Source organism: Mustela nivalis (genome assembly GCF_964662115.1).
Source record: "Mustela nivalis genome assembly, chromosome: 12".
Lineage (NCBI taxonomy): Eukaryota > Metazoa > Chordata > Mammalia > Carnivora > Mustelidae > Mustela > Mustela nivalis.
Genome location: NC_139031.1, coordinates 85,581,866 through 85,597,026, shown reverse-complemented (window position 1 = coordinate 85,597,026; position 15,161 = coordinate 85,581,866). Strand labels below are relative to the sequence as shown.

Here is a 15,161-nt window from a genome sequence, read left to right as displayed (position 1 = left end):
AAGATAGGAATAGCGGCTGCCTCAGAGGGGAGCCTATTATGAGGGGAATGGCTTAGATCTGTGCACTTGACTGACTATAAGTCATACCTCCATAAAAAAAGAATACAAGAAGGTGTTCATTGTGTTTTCATCTTCCCAGATGAATATCTCATTATTTATGCGTCTGTTTTTCTTTCACTGCTTTGCTTCTTTTGAAACAGATTTGAGGTGACTTAAGAAGATGTGTGGCTTTGGGTGTGTTCATCAGGGAAGCCATCGGAGCGGTGTTACACTAAGGGCAGGGGATTGTGGTGAAACCCACTGGAAGGGGAGCCCTCTGTGTTTTCATCAGGAAGTCCCTGAGTGCTTCCTACAGAGCTTCCCAGCAGTCAACACGAAGAAGAAACACGATTCCACATCCAAAAGTTAACAGTTTATCTGATCAGAGGACAGAGACCCAAAAGAAATTTCTCCCATGCTCTCTCAGAAAAAAGCAACTACATGTGTTTTAAACATCCCATTTGGGGCCCTGGTTCTCCGAGTCCTTCAGCCCATGTTTTCACCCCTGGTGCTCCCACCCCTGCCCACGTGGGAATTAGGGAGAGGCAGTCTCCCAGGGACACTCAACTCCCCTCCCCCATGCTGCGATGTGGGACCTGCACCCAGATACCCCTTACTTTCTTGGGTGCAGTTTGGGGGAAGTCCTGACCGTGAGGGCTGGGTTTCTGCTCTTTGGGGTGCCGGGCTTGGCATCCTGGTTTCTGGAACTGGGTTGTCCTCAGCCGGGGCTTTGCTGCTCAGCCCGTGTCGCTCACTGGTGCTCCTCAGTGGCCTGGCCCCTTCCCCAGCAACAACTCTATTGGGAGCAGCTCCCTGGGGGCCAGGCTCTTTCCATCTTGGCATTTGGGTTGAGGGATCTTTCCACTTTCTGGCTCCCGTGTTTGAGTTGAATTCATATACTGCCCCAGTAACTAGGAGAAAAAAAATATATAACCACCCCATAAACGAGGGCATTCAAATGCTGTCCTCCCCCACGTCCACCCCACTCCCTTCTAACCCCAGGGGAAGGGGAAAGGCATGAGGAGGGGCGAGTTGTGGAGAGAGGAAGCAGGCCCGTGAATGGCACGATCTTCACCAGCCTGCCCTTTCTATGAGCTTCAGGACTCTGACCACATGGATAGCAAATATCACACCTCCCTGGGTAGATGGGCTTAGGACAGGCTCCTGGTTGCAGGGTTAGAAAGCCACATAAATCTTGAATTCCACGTCCATATTGGATAAATTCAGTTCAGTTTTCTAATGGGGTTCCTAATTATGTTTTGATTTTTTAAAAAAGATTTTATTTTTTTTTTTGGAGAGAGAGAGAGAGAGAGAGAGCAAGAGAGCCTGAGCTGGGGGGGGGGGGCACAGAAGGAGAAGCAGGCTCCCCGGTTAGCAGCGAGCCAGAAGCGGGGCTCGATCCCAGGACCCCAGGATCATGACCTGAGCCGAAGGCAGATGCTTCACCGTCGGAGCCACCCAGGCACCCTGATGGGTTTGTTTTAAAGCCCCGTGAATCCCAGGTATAAGAAGGAAGTCCCCAGGGTAAGGAGAACGAGACTCTGATTTTGATGTCTGTTGGGTTAGCGGGCATCTGGAGGCACAGCCACGGAGCTGGTGCAGAGAAGCCATCTTGGCGGAGTCAGAGCGGCAGACACTAATTGGTGTGCCTGTTCGCATAGTGCACTTGGCGCCTCTCTTTCTTGTCCCCTTCTCTCAAGCACACACATGTAGATAACAGCCGTGGGCTCCCGGGCTTTGGCCCCAGGAGACGGAGTCTCAGGCCACCCTCCGCTCTTGTCATTTCCGTGCGGCATGAGTGGCCTCTCGGCAGAGGATCCCACCAGCACTTATGCTAATGTGGGCACATTATGGTAACAAGTACCTAATAATAGAGGGAAATTTAATTCCAGCAGCAGCAGCAGCCTCTCCTGGAGAGGAGCCATCCTTCCGAGAAGGACCGAGCGGCTTGTGTGTGAGGATGGCAACGTGCCAACACCCTTGCCTCCCGAGTTTGGTTTCCTTCCCTTTATTCACATCTATAATTGAGCCTTTGTGAGTGGAGGGATGTGTGTAAAGGAGCTAAATTTGGAGCTGATTTCATGGGGGTGAGGGGAGTGCTAGGGGCCAGCTTTACCTTATGTTCATCTTGCAGACCGAGAAGAAATTCTTGGCCCTGATCTAGGAGGAGAGGGAGCCAAGCGTGCCATTGCTCCATCTCGCTCGCCGCCCATGGGACGGGGTTAGGAGCATGCAGAAAGGACTGGGGGAGGAGGTCGCGCCAAAGGGCAGGCAGAAGGCACCAGTCCCCTGAGCAGGTTTGCCATTTAGGACGGGAGGACAGCCGGGGCGGGGTGCTTTCCGTGGAGATCCCGTGGTTGGGCATCTGCCAGCTCCGAGGCCATCTCCCCCCAGGGTGACCGCCAGAAGGGTCAGGCAACTTCATCCAAAGGAGGGATAAACAGAGTCAAAGGCAGGACCTTGGATAGGGTCCCTCCATGACTTTACCCACCGGCATTATAGAGAACACCTTTTGGAGGGACAGCATTGCCACTTCATTACCTGGGTCGATGGCTTCTCCATCAAAGACAGAGTTCATCTGGATTGTTTCCTAAGGAGGAGAAAGAGACAGCTTGAAGCCCAACTCTACACACACCCCGCCAGGCCAGGCCACTCATCATCACAGCTGGCTGCTTTCTGTACCCAGGGCCTTCTTGACCCTTGTCTACTCGCTAGGCACGTGCTCGATGCTGGGGACCCAACAGTGAACATGACAGGCGTGGGGGCTGTGTGCACAAAGCTTGCAATCAGGGGAGCGCCTGCCAACAGGTGCATAGCATAGGGTAATAAAGTGGACCGTAGGACTCTGCCGTGCTGGGGAGGGGGGAGCAGGAGGACATCTAATCCAGCTTGGGAGGCAGGAAAGCATCCCAAGTAAATATTACCTAAGCTGCACAGAAAGAAGAGCAGAAATGCCACACAACCTTGGCTGAGACCCCTTTTGCCTCAGTGGGATCTGTCAGACAAGCAGGCAAGGCAGGCAGAATGGAAAACTCACGTGCTCCCACCTGTGGGCTCTGACTGTGTCCCCTTGCCTAGGCCAACACAGTGTTGCATCTGGGCCGGGCCTGCCTTCCCTACGCCCTGGGCTCCAGCTCCCTGCCTTCCCCCCTTCTCTGTGCCACCCTCCCGGGACTCGACCTCTGTCCCCATGGAAACATTCCCTTCCCTCACAATGTACCCTCCGGAGCTGCCCCTCTTTAGCATGCTAATGAGGACGGTATTTGGTGTCTAGGGGGCCTTTCCACCCCAGCTCTCATCCCACCAGCCATCATCTACGGACTGGTCCACAGCTCCCCAACTCCAACGACAGAGGAAATGGAGACCATATGGGTTTTATTCATGCAAAGAGTTCAACACTTTTTATGGCCATGGAGATTTGCTTATTTAATTGATTAATTTAGTAGTACATATTTCTAAGGTGCTCTCTGAGTGGCATCACCAAGGGATTTAAGAGATCCCCTTTCTCCCGAGTGTAGACAGGCTCATCTGGATACGCACTTAGGTGCCTGACCTGAAGCAGAAATGCTGAAGCACAGAATAGCATTCATCATTGTACATCTCATTCCCCCCATTTATGGGTCTCGGATCATAACAGAATCTTATTATCAGGGGGTGAGGGAGACTGGGGGGGTCACTTCAAGTTCTGTCACTTCCCAGTGGGCAGATCAGGTTCAGTAAAGGAAGGCCAGGAGGTTAGCGTTGGGGGGTGCGGAGGAGACTCTCCAGCTATCTTGTAAACCTTGGCATTTGTGTGATTCTCAGCAGCTTGCAAGGTAGTTCTTCACCTGCGACCCCAGGGCGGGTGTTCTCACGCCCATCTTACAGGTGAGGAGTCCAAGGCTTAAACAGGTCGAGGGAGATTGCAAGGTCATATGGCCAAGCCAGCCGAGCGGACCTGTGGCCCAAGCACCGCCCCATCTCCCTTGCTTTTCCACGAGGTTGTGGAACAGCAAAGAAAAAAAAATCAATCCCACCGAAGGTTGAGGCTCCCGTTCTGGTCTTTAAGCTCTTCTCCCCCCAACTCACTCTCCTGGGGAGCTGGTGTAGATAATAAACACCACTATTCAATATTTATGAAATCCACTTCTTCTGCAAATATATCAGCAGACATGTTCAGTGGAGGGAACAAATTCTATCAGGGGCCCGTCACACAGCAATCTGTTCCAGTGGCCAAATGTAGGCGTCTTCCTGAATGATAAACACGTCCGTGAGGCTGCGGCAAACTCTGCCCGAGAGGGGACGGGAGGGGCCCACCACATGTTACCCAAGCCAGGGGTCCCGCAGCCACCCGCACTTACCACCAAAACCTCGGGCCTCGTATCCTTCATTTCTGCAGGGAGTAGAACAGATAGAAGTGAAGCTCCTTGGACACTAAATTGACCTTAAAACTCTACCTCTACAATGGGATTTCTCTTCAACAGGCTTTGAACCTAGTATTGCAGACCCAACAAGCAATTCTCTGTCTGTAGAAATGTGGTTTTGTTTTTTTTTTTTTAAGATTTTATTTATTTATTTGACAGAGAGAGAGAGAAATCACAGAGCAGCAGGCAGAGAAAGAGGGGAAAGCAGGCTCCCCGCCAAGCAGAGAGCCCGATGTGGGGTCAATCCCAGGACCCTGAGATCATGACCTGAGCCAAAGGCAGAGGCTTAACACACTGAGCCACCCAGGTGCCCTGTCTGTAGAAATGTTTATTGACAGTTTTCTACTTTCTCAGAAAAATATGCACACACATGCACACTCATATAATAATGTACAGAATTTTTGGGGGGAATGTTACTCTTTTCCCAATTTACTCCTATTACTGGACCTGGGTAATAAGCTTTTCACGGAAAGATAAGAAAGAAAGATCCAGTTGATACATTTGTTCATATTGTGAGGATTCCTTGCCTCTGTTCCCCGTGCCCTTTTTAGAAAGTAACTAGGGTGGGCAACAGTCTGCGAAGACCTCATTAAAATCTTTTCATTTGATGTGATCAACACCATTATAGTCAAATTTCTAACCCCACTGAGTGCCTTGTGCACATCAGCCAGGCATGCCTATGGATTGAGTGATGAACACAATCTTTTTGGGGATGCCTGGGTGGCTCAGTCACTTAAACAACTGCCTTTAGCTCAGGTCGTGATCCTGGAGTCCCAGGATCAGGTCCCACACCAGGCTTCCTGCTCAGTGGGGAGTCTGCTTTGTCTTCTGACCCTACTCCTCTCTCATTCTCTCTCAAATAAGTAAATACAATCTTAAAAAAAAAAAAAAAGCTTTTTTTTTTTTTTTTTTAAACACACTTCCCAATTCTCTGTCCTGTCTTTCTCCATAGCCTGGGTTACCCTCAAGGCAGCAACTTTCGGGGCTGGATCTATCATCCCCCTAGGCTTGGTGTCCTTATTCAGGGGGGAACTTGCTCAACTCACCAGCGGCTCAGCTCTCGCTGCCCATCTAGCTGTACCCCGCCCCCCTTCCCACTCGCCTGACCCAAATAACTTGTGAAAATGATCAAATCTGTTACAATCTGGGAATAAAGTGTTATTTGTTCTTGCAAAAGAGGCATCTGTCCCATGCAGAGCATTCGCTGTCCTCCGGCGCCGTCTCACCCCTCCAAGTGCAACAGCCAGTAGATACTGTCTGTGTCTCACTCATGCAGAATTCTTCACTCCTGGCCCGCTTGGCAGGGAACAGACCTCACGTGCCTCCGTTCCGCTGGAAGAAGGCAATCCCGGGTAGGGACCAGGCAGGACTCAGAGGAGAGATCCGAGTGCGCACATGGCACCGTGTGCCCTGCCCTGCCCTTTCTCTGGCGACATCTGACCTCTGCGTCATTTCAGCCGCAGAAGACATGATTGAAAACGCCCTGAGACAGAACTACACCCCGATTCTCTGCTGAGTTGGAATTCTTCTGATTAGTACAAGAGAATAGGCAAAACCCCAACAACAGCAGCCGCCACAGTCAGAGGGAATCGGCGTGGTCCTTACCTCCTCTCTTCACCCTATGGGGAAAAATGAGAGATGGACAAGAATGAGCCCGAGAGTGTTCTGCTCTCGTTCACGTGTAATAACTTGGGGCCTTTGGGGCAACTGTGTTCCTTGGGATTCAGGGACTGATTAAAAGAGGGGCCAGGCCTGGGGACTAAAGTGAAGGCTGGGCTCCCACCCGTGCTCCAAACAGAGCAGTTCCATCACTATTGGTGTGGGAACTAAAGAGGTTCTGGGAGTTGGCTAAGTTTGAAAACTACTGCCTTATCGAACTTGAGGGAAAGTATTTCCTCTGACAGCACAGGTGAGGAGGGCATGGCCAGCGCGCCCAGCAAATCTGCCTGCCTCCTTTTCCTCCCCAGTAGCCAGCTTGAGCAGAAGGCTTGGCCCACAGCAGAACCTTCCAAGCTGGCATAAACCCTGTTTTCCTATAACACGAAGACCTGGGCTAGGATACTAAACCCCTTCTTGGGATAACCCTGGGTTCCATAATTTTGCAATTCTCTTATCTTCTTTGCTGTTGGACAAACGTTGGCTGCCATATAGTTCACCTAATTTCCAGAGAGGCCAGGCCTGAGTCTGTATTACTAGCCAGTTTTTCTTCTTTAAGTCAACCATGGCGGAAACAATTAATATTTAGAATGTAAATCAAGGCAACCAGGGTCAAGGTACACCTAACCACAAATTACGTGAGAGTTATGGTGTCTAGTGGATGACTTCCTTTAAGAACTTCTGTCCAAACCTCGTTGTGGAACACCAACCATCCTCACAAGCGTGTGTGTCACTCTTTTGGAGCCAATGTCTTCTTCCAAATCAATTTGTGAGTAGAGCCCAAACAAAAATGTCTCTTTTAATTTCAGCAGATGCTCACGGATTTCTTACCTTGAAGTCAAGGTTGCCAATAGCAACGAACTTCCCCAATAAATATGGCAAAATGCAATGCACATCTTTATGCTAATGCCTTATACTTTTGAACAGGCTTTTCGTCTATAGATTTTAAATTATTCGACAGTACTCAGTAATCGGCAAAATAACCTTAAAAGGTATAGGAAGTCCCATCTCTCCCTCGTTGTGCCAAAACTTGGGTTCCAACTGCCCGAGATACCTGGGCATAGAGCTAAACTTGGAATCTAGAATCCTGAGCTCACTGGGACTCAGACACAAAAAATAATGCAACAAGACCCAACAAACACTATATTAAGCATTTACTCAACATCGGGAACAGTGCTAAGTGTTTCCTTTGCCTTTGCTCATTTGATTGTTTACTTTTCAAATAAGGAACTGAGATTCACAGAGGTCGCCACTGATCTGAGGCCATATAGAAAATGGTGAGCCCAGATCCAAACGGGTCCTTGTCCCTCTCCAAAGCCCAGGCTCAGAACCATCATGCTGTCATGGTGGGAGCTTCTGAGACTCAAGAAACTGGGTCTTGGGGAAGCCCGGAACAATGACGTGCTCTCTCTCCATTTCACTCTGGTGGCTCACTTCAGCCAGGAAAAGGCACTCCGCGGAGTACCTGGTAAGAGGCACGTGAGTGAGCAGGAGGAAACAAGAGGGAGGGGAAACGGCCGCTGCTTCCGGCCCTGGAGAGTGAGAGATTGGGGTCACATGCAAATGAACAAGGATGATTTAGTCACAAAGCCCAATGAGTCACTGGAGCCAAAAGCTTAAATCCCTTATCAGTTTTCTGTGCTTCCTCTAATTCCCTCCCATCCTTTAGATATTCTGCAAATACCAGCATAGCATATCCTATCACTACTCACAACCAGGCTTTTTTTTCCCCTGAAGCTTTTATCCAGGGCAAGGCCACTGGAGGGTGAAGCCCTGGTTTCATTGGGAATGTATCAAGGACGGAGCCGGAGCCGGTGGCAGGGAAAACCAAAGGAGCCATTTCCTGGCCCAGCAGGTGATGAAGAGGGAACCAGGACTGAAGGGAGCTGGGGTTCCTTCCCCCCACCCACTCCTTCCTTCACTCTAGGCTCCCTCCCTACCCTGGAGAGAAATCCCAATTCCTTCCCTTCCTCTCCTGACACCGCTGGAAACGGTGTCCTAAAGGAAGTGGTGGAAAGGGCCCAGCCCACCAACAACTTACGGAAGTTTCCTGTGCTTCCTAGTCTTGCGGAGACAGTGTCTGTGGATGGCTTTGGCCAACAGGATGAACAGGGTCCCCAGGAGTCCCAAAAGCAATATGGAGCCCAAAGTGATGACAAAAGGCACGTACCACGCTGATGGAGAATAGACGTTTTTTCTCAGGACCTGGTAGATGACCCTGGGCTTGAATGACAGGGGTGGGGAGCGTGCACGGAGGGTGGTTTTAGAGCCATCTCTGACATCAGCCCTCTCTCACGTCAAGTGTCTAGGGCATCTGTGTGCTCCCAGTTCTTGCTGCTTCAACCCGTCCCCTTATTTATAGTCTTTCCCAGCACCCAGGAGATCAAAACCCAGAAAATTTAGGGAACTGAAAAGCAACTCCAGGCCTATTTTTATTCTCTTTCTTCCCCTTCCCAAACACTAAAAATCCCATTGGCTTTTTTCCCTGCCAAATCATGGCATAACCCTGGGACGAATATAGCCATTGTCTCTCACTGGGAAGGCATGCGCCACAAAAGTTGTTCTCTTTAACACTTTGTAGGCTTTGCCATGTTCCCTTGTTGCAAGCTGCACTGCCAGATAACATGGGGCTAATGGCACAGGGAAGCCTCAAGCGTGGCATCTGCTTTCTAGAGAGGGAGACAGGACCCAAACAAGGTATGGAGATCTGTGGGCTGGAGAGATGTCACCATTGGGTCGTGCAAGCCCCAGAAGGGTGGCAGCTCCTTACGCACGGGAGATGAACATGGACCAGCTCATGGTAGGACTCTGACAAGCAGAAATTGACGACTGGTCACAGGTAGCTAGATTCTGATGACTTCTCCTCTAGCACACTGCAGGTGTGGGGCTGCCTGCTAAGGACTCATCTTTTCTAGGAACAGGAGCTAGAGTCCCTCCAAGGACAGGGAGGAGGTAATCTTATTGTCAGACTCCAAGCCTCTCCCTTCCTTCATCACACTGGTTTTACTAGGGCACCTGCTTGCTTGCTTCCTACTATCTACTATGATCTGTAGTGAATGAATGAATTTGGATACCTGTCTGTCATCTGTCTCCCTCTCTAGATCACAGCTCTCAAACTGTAGAGCATGTTGGAATCCCCTTGGAGCCTTATTAAAGTCCCAGACTGCTAGGCCCCCACTCCCGGAATTTCTGATCCAGTGGTTCTGGGGACGTGACTGAGGACTCCAGGTTCCAGTATCTTACCCTAGAGGTCATGGTGATCATCGCAAGGGCAGTATTCTGGGGGTGGGCCTAAGAATTTGCATTCCTAACAGGTTTCCAAGTGATGCTGTTGCTGATGGTCTAGGCACCACTGGTCTATTGGGAGCTCGTGACAGCCGAGATCATTTTTGGCTGTTCACCAAAGAGCTTGGTGTATTATAGGTGTTGAATTGATATTTGTAGATTGAACCAGTGAATTTTTTTGGCGTGGGGGTGGGCAGTAGGGTACAGGTTGGTGCATAGGGACTCTTCAAAAGAAGTGGAGAAGAGCTGCGTTTATGGACGTTGACTCACAGTGACTCTTTAGAGCAAGCCCAGAAGCGACTGAGACAGTAGCTGCTGGTCACATGTCTATGAAAACTGACTCCTGTGCCAGCCATACACGGTCAATACCTGATCTGTCGCAAGTCGGTGTGGAAGTGCACATTCTTCTTTAACAACACAGGGAATGCTAATGGTTCTGTGAATCCAAGGTCTCACTCCGAACTTTGTCTACCACCCAGTGACTGCTCCAGTCCAGCCTATAGTTGGCGCTCCTTGCAACATCCTAGCACCTCAACTCTTTTCAGCCCATCCTATCTTTCTCCTGGGACAAGGGGCTCCATCCCTGTGCATCGCAAGGACCCAGAGCCCTTACCCTGGGGGTTGTGGTGACAGCTGTGGTGGGGTGAGGAATGACGCTAATACTCAGCGTCACCGTCCCTGTTTCAACGTGAGCCTGAGCTTTCTTCCTGCCAGACAGCAAGTTGTCGTCGGTTACATAGACAAGTAGTTTGTAGTCCCAGATCTTGTCAAGCCCACTGGCATAGTCAAAGCGTGTCGCAAGGAGCAGGCTTGTAATGTTGGACCCGGCATTGGGAGAGAAGATGAAATGACTGTTGATGTTGCCTAAAGGCGGTGTGAATCAAGGATTTGGGGAAAAGAAAGAAAAGAGAGTGAGAAAAGGGTTTAGATGAAAACGGCATTCCATCGTTTCCTCAAACATCCACGCCTCAGTCGTTGGCTGTGTTTCTGACACACCAGAACCAGGTCAGTGATGTGACGGGGGCCGTAATGACACCAGAGACCTCATGGGAACAGAAGAGCTCCTGTGGGGCATCTGGGTGGCTCAGCTCAGGTCATAATCCTGGGGTCCTGGGATGGAGCCCCTCGTCGGACTCTCTGCTTCTCCCTCCCCCTCTGCCTCTCTCCCTGCTCATGCTTGCTCTCTCTCTCTCTGTCTCTCACATGCTCTCTCTCAAATAAAATCTTAAAAAAAAAAAAAAACAAAACCAAAAACTCTTGCTCACAGTGAGGCTGCAGCAAGAATGAGGTAGAAAAGAATAGCAGCATGCCTGTCCCAGGAGGATAGCTGCCATCTTTCTGGGCATCAAGTGGAGATGTAATAGTCCTGGGGCAGCCTCTCTAGCCAATCTTCATTGCCAGTGTTTGTTTGCTAATAGTGTGTAATTCACACTCAGACCTGCGGGGTGGGGGGCGGCAGGGAGAAGATAGAGGAGGCTGCGTCTCCAGCCTTGGGTCAAATTCACTCCAGGTCCTCCTGCATCCACCCTGGACCCACCTTCCCCACAGTGCGGCTTGGGCTCAAGCCTCCCAGCTCAGAGAGCCCCCGGGGTAGAAAGGCTCCCACCCAAGCAGCCCCTGCTCAGTCCTCTGGTGGCTCCAAACTCATTACCAACGGCAAACCCGTAAATGGAGCAGGAGGTGATGTAATTTTTACTCCCTTAGCAGCGAGGAGTTCCATAAAGGCCCGAGGGTTCTCAGTACGGATTATTTCCATCTTCAGCGACTGCCGTCCGAGGCGCTCTCTGCCCCTGGGTTTTGCGACACAGCCTGCTCACAAGGCTCCCTACCCTCGGAGTTACTGCTCTGCTGGGGCAGCCGGGATAGATTTGTACTCTTTTCCATGGAATTGCTCTGCTTATTTGGGTTTCAATCTCTGGCCCCAGCCCTTCATTAGATGAGCTATTTTGTTCCCATTTCCATTGAGGGGTGCTCTTTTTTTTTTTTTCTCCCCACGGTGGTATATTTTTAAAGAGAGAAAGTGAATGGAGCAAAAGAGAATTCCTGAGGACACGTTTCAGAATGCATTTGATCTATTTAATCTATTATTATCCAGAGAGAGGACTGGGATTCCCTGCCCCCACGGCAGGCTGGCAGGAAAAGAGGTGGTGGAGGAGGGGGACCCCCCAAATTTAAACCATACTAATACGACTCATGCACTATGGTGGGTGGGAATTGCGAAGGGTGGGGGGTGCCATCCGTGGGGTTCACTCTTTCTGGGGCCTTTGCACAACCACAGATGGGAGTCTGGGAAGACTTAGGTGAGATGGAGAAGCAGGAGGACTTAGAGGTCCGGGACCATTATGTTCCTCAACCTTGCTTCCCTCATTCAAAATACTGCCCCCCCAAACACACACACACACACACACACACACACACACACTGCTCCATTCAGTGTGTGAGCACAGCCCCTTCTCCCTAAACAGCTGCTGAGGCCTCTAACACCAAGAACCCCTGGAAACTGTGTACCTGGGCCCATGGAGTAACGAAACGACCTGGGGCTGGAGTCCAGGTCGGTACACGTCAGCTTGAAATTCTGAATGTTCGTGCCCACTTTCAGATCCACTGGGATGGCCAAGAAATAAGAGTCTGGCATACAAACTGGCTTTTCATCATTTTCTTCAAGGATGTTCACAGTTACCTAGAACAGCAAGAAGGCAGCCATGATTACCAGCCAACACTCACGGAGAACTTATGGTACTTGTGGTGCCCTCCCCTGGCTCTCACGGATCCTCCCCCGAGCTGGACGATGTGGTTATTCCCATTCTCCGGATGCGGAAGCTGAGGCTTTGGGAGATTAGGTAGTGGACCCCAGGGCGTCCCATTTGGTGAGAGGCACATTTCAAGGAATTTGATCTCGGGTCAGTCCTATTCCAAGTCCTGGGCTATTAACCTCTGTTCTGCGAGTGTGTGTGCTCTCATGTACATAATAAATACGCACACTCACTTACCACCCCAATCCACAGGCATCTAAGAAACATGGGCTCATCCCTCCAGGATGCAGAGCTGTTTTTCCAGTAATGATGACGAATTCGCAGTGACCACCTGTCGTCCCTTGTGCATTGCCCTTTCGAACTGGAAGTTCTGTCTTTAACTTCGGCATATAGAACACTGGTTCTCCTGCTTTCGCAGGCTTGCTCCAGACCAGGTGAACTGGACTCCCAGGAGGGTAGGCCCAGGCACATTTGTAAATGTTCTCCAGCTGATTCTAATATGCAGCCAGGGTTGAGAAGCGCCGGGATAGAAGGAGTCGACCCGGCTAAGCCGGGATCTCATCTGTGACCTGGGCTATGAGCACGGCACGAAGCCGGTGGCCTAACCTGCCACGAACAGGAGTGAGCCTCTTCTGTTTCCTCGTTGTCTTTTATGCCTGCTGAATTGGAATATGGACTGGGACGCCTGCCAGCGCGGAATCCTAGAACGTCAGCCCTGAAAGGGACTTATGTGATCATCACCCTTTTTAAAGGCTTATGAATTTTGAGTCGTATTCATTCTACCTTTGAAATTTGGGGATTTCAGCTATTTCTGAGCCCAGGAATAAATTGAAATGTTCACTCCAGTTAGCTCCCAAAGTGGACTCCATTCATTTTTTCAAAAACCCAGCCGAACAAACATGACAATTATCTGCGACTTAGCACGCCGTTTGCTCAGCAACGCCGGGCCTCGCACATCATTAAAAACATATCCCATTAATTCAAAGCCAGTCATCAGAGGAACTGGACTGTTCAGGTGATGGGTTATCAGGTGACTCTCCATTTAAGAGAGAGAGAAAGTGGGACACAAAGATAAGCCTTGCTCAGACCCCCTTGGAAAATTGGGATCAAAATTGAGAAATGAACTCCATCTCCTGACGGAACAGTCGTTCTCTGGATCACACGCGGCTGCCTGCTGCTAGCCAAGAGTTCATTTTGCCTCGTGTCCCTTCACTTTACTAATGGGAAAGACCAAGAAACAGTTTTGTCCTTGCAACCGTCATATCACCTCCAGGTAATTTTAACCAGCACAGACTATTAAGCCCTTGTTACTCAAAGAGTGGCCCCGGACCAGCTGCATCCGTAGAAGTGTGGAAATGTGTTAGAAATGCAGATTCCGAGGCCCACTGAGACAGGCTGACTCAGCATCTATATTTAAGCAGATACACAACACCACGGTTGAGAAGCAGCCCCGCCCTGGGTCAAGCCACATCCTGTGAAGGTCTACTCCATCTGACGTGATGTGGGGAGGGGTGGGAACACAGCAGAACTATTAACAATAGAACCACACCACCCTTCTGGAAGCATGCATCTCACCACCAGCCCACTGCCAGAGCGAAGAGAGATCTAAAGGGTAATGGGAGGAAGCCGGTCTCGCAGTGGTCGGTCATCAATCTTGGCGTGCCTCCCAGCCACCCATAAACTTGGACCTATGGATGCATTCTTTATTTCCTAGCCCTGCTAGTTGTGTCCAAGTGTGGCATCCTGGACACCACGAGTCACTCCCCCTTACATCTGTGGGATGTGCCCTGTCAAGATTCTTTATCACTACAGCTGCACGTGGAAGGTGCCAGAAGGATCCTAAGTCAACGGGTTGGGCTGGTGTGAACACACCCATGGCCCCACTCACAGTGACTGAGCTGCTGTCCTCGCCATTGGTGGCCTGGATTCTGAGAATATAGCTGGGGGTTGTTTCGTAGTCTGCTCTCGTCACCAGCTGGAGTTCTCCTGTATGGGGGTCGATCCAAAATATGTTTGGGTACTGGAGGCCGGCTCCTCCCGTGGAGATGGAATACACGACTCTGCTCTGGGGGAAGTCTTGATCGGTGGCGTGCACTAGTCCAACCCGGGTTCGAGCTGGAAGAATAAAGAACCTGAGATTAGTCCCGCTTAGGCGAGGGGGAGGAGAAACAACAGGAACCCACACTCCCACTGCCACGGGCAGACAGAGTGTTGGAGGTCTCTCTCCTGTTCAAATTCTGTATATGTCTTCAATTCTATTAAAATCAAATTATGCTAATGAATACACACCAGGTATTGGCTCTATGAGCCAAGCCTTTCTACAGACTCCAAGCAAGCCAGTTATCACGTGATCATAAGCAACACCGCAGAGAACATCTCACACCTGCTCTGGTCAAAGCAGTGTCGTCTAATGCCGCGCTGTCTCTTTCAAATGATCTGTAGTGAGTGTGAATTACTCTCATGAACAAGATGATAAAGAAAGTTTTTAAAAGGGTTTGGCAGCTATGACTATAGACTTTTAGAGGCTGTTCCATTTTGCTTATTTGATAATGTCTGTTGGTGGGGCTGCTGGAGTTCTAGCTGGCCCCTTCTAGATCTTTCTCACAGATCTTTCTCGTACATTGCACTCCTCAAGGGCAGAAACCTCTTATTTAACTGTATAGCCCCAGGGTTAAGTGCTCGACCCCAAATCCCAATATGATCTGTGAAGCATGAGAAGCCAATGACTACTGCGTCTGGTAGCCACTGGATAAGGTATAAGGAATTAAAAGCATTCTCATCAGAGACTTTCTGCACTTTGTTTAAAACTTAACCAGGAAATGGAGACCATCCTCAAGACAAGTAATAATATGGAGAAGAGATCACTGTCGAGGGAGTGTTTGGGTTGGTTGGCTGAACAGAGAAGAAGAGGAAGTATCCAAGTATCCATGGGTAAAGGATCAAAAGCAGGACTGAAGTGGGATTATACTGGAGGTAACGGTCTCCCTTTGAAGTCAGGGGAGATGGGAACTCACGGAAGCTGGAA

General features: G+C 50.1%; 1 protein-coding gene across 1 annotated transcript in view; it reads right to left on the bottom strand.

The window, feature by feature from the left end:
• Nucleotides 1-390: 390 nt before the first annotated feature.
• CDHR3 (cadherin related family member 3) overlaps nucleotides 391-15,161 on the bottom strand; it is a 57,448-nt gene continuing 42,677 nt past the window's right edge. Inside the window, 9 exon segments of the mRNA XM_082692191.1 lie at nucleotides 391-753; nucleotides 756-950; nucleotides 2,581-2,629; nucleotides 4,380-4,411; nucleotides 6,048-6,061; nucleotides 8,140-8,321; nucleotides 9,997-10,247; nucleotides 11,892-12,063; nucleotides 14,025-14,251. Of these exon segments, the coding sequence (XP_082548317.1) occupies nucleotides 653-753; nucleotides 756-950; nucleotides 2,581-2,629; nucleotides 4,380-4,411; nucleotides 6,048-6,061; nucleotides 8,140-8,321; nucleotides 9,997-10,247; nucleotides 11,892-12,063; nucleotides 14,025-14,251 (1,223 nt within the window). The 3' untranslated portion in view covers nucleotides 391-652.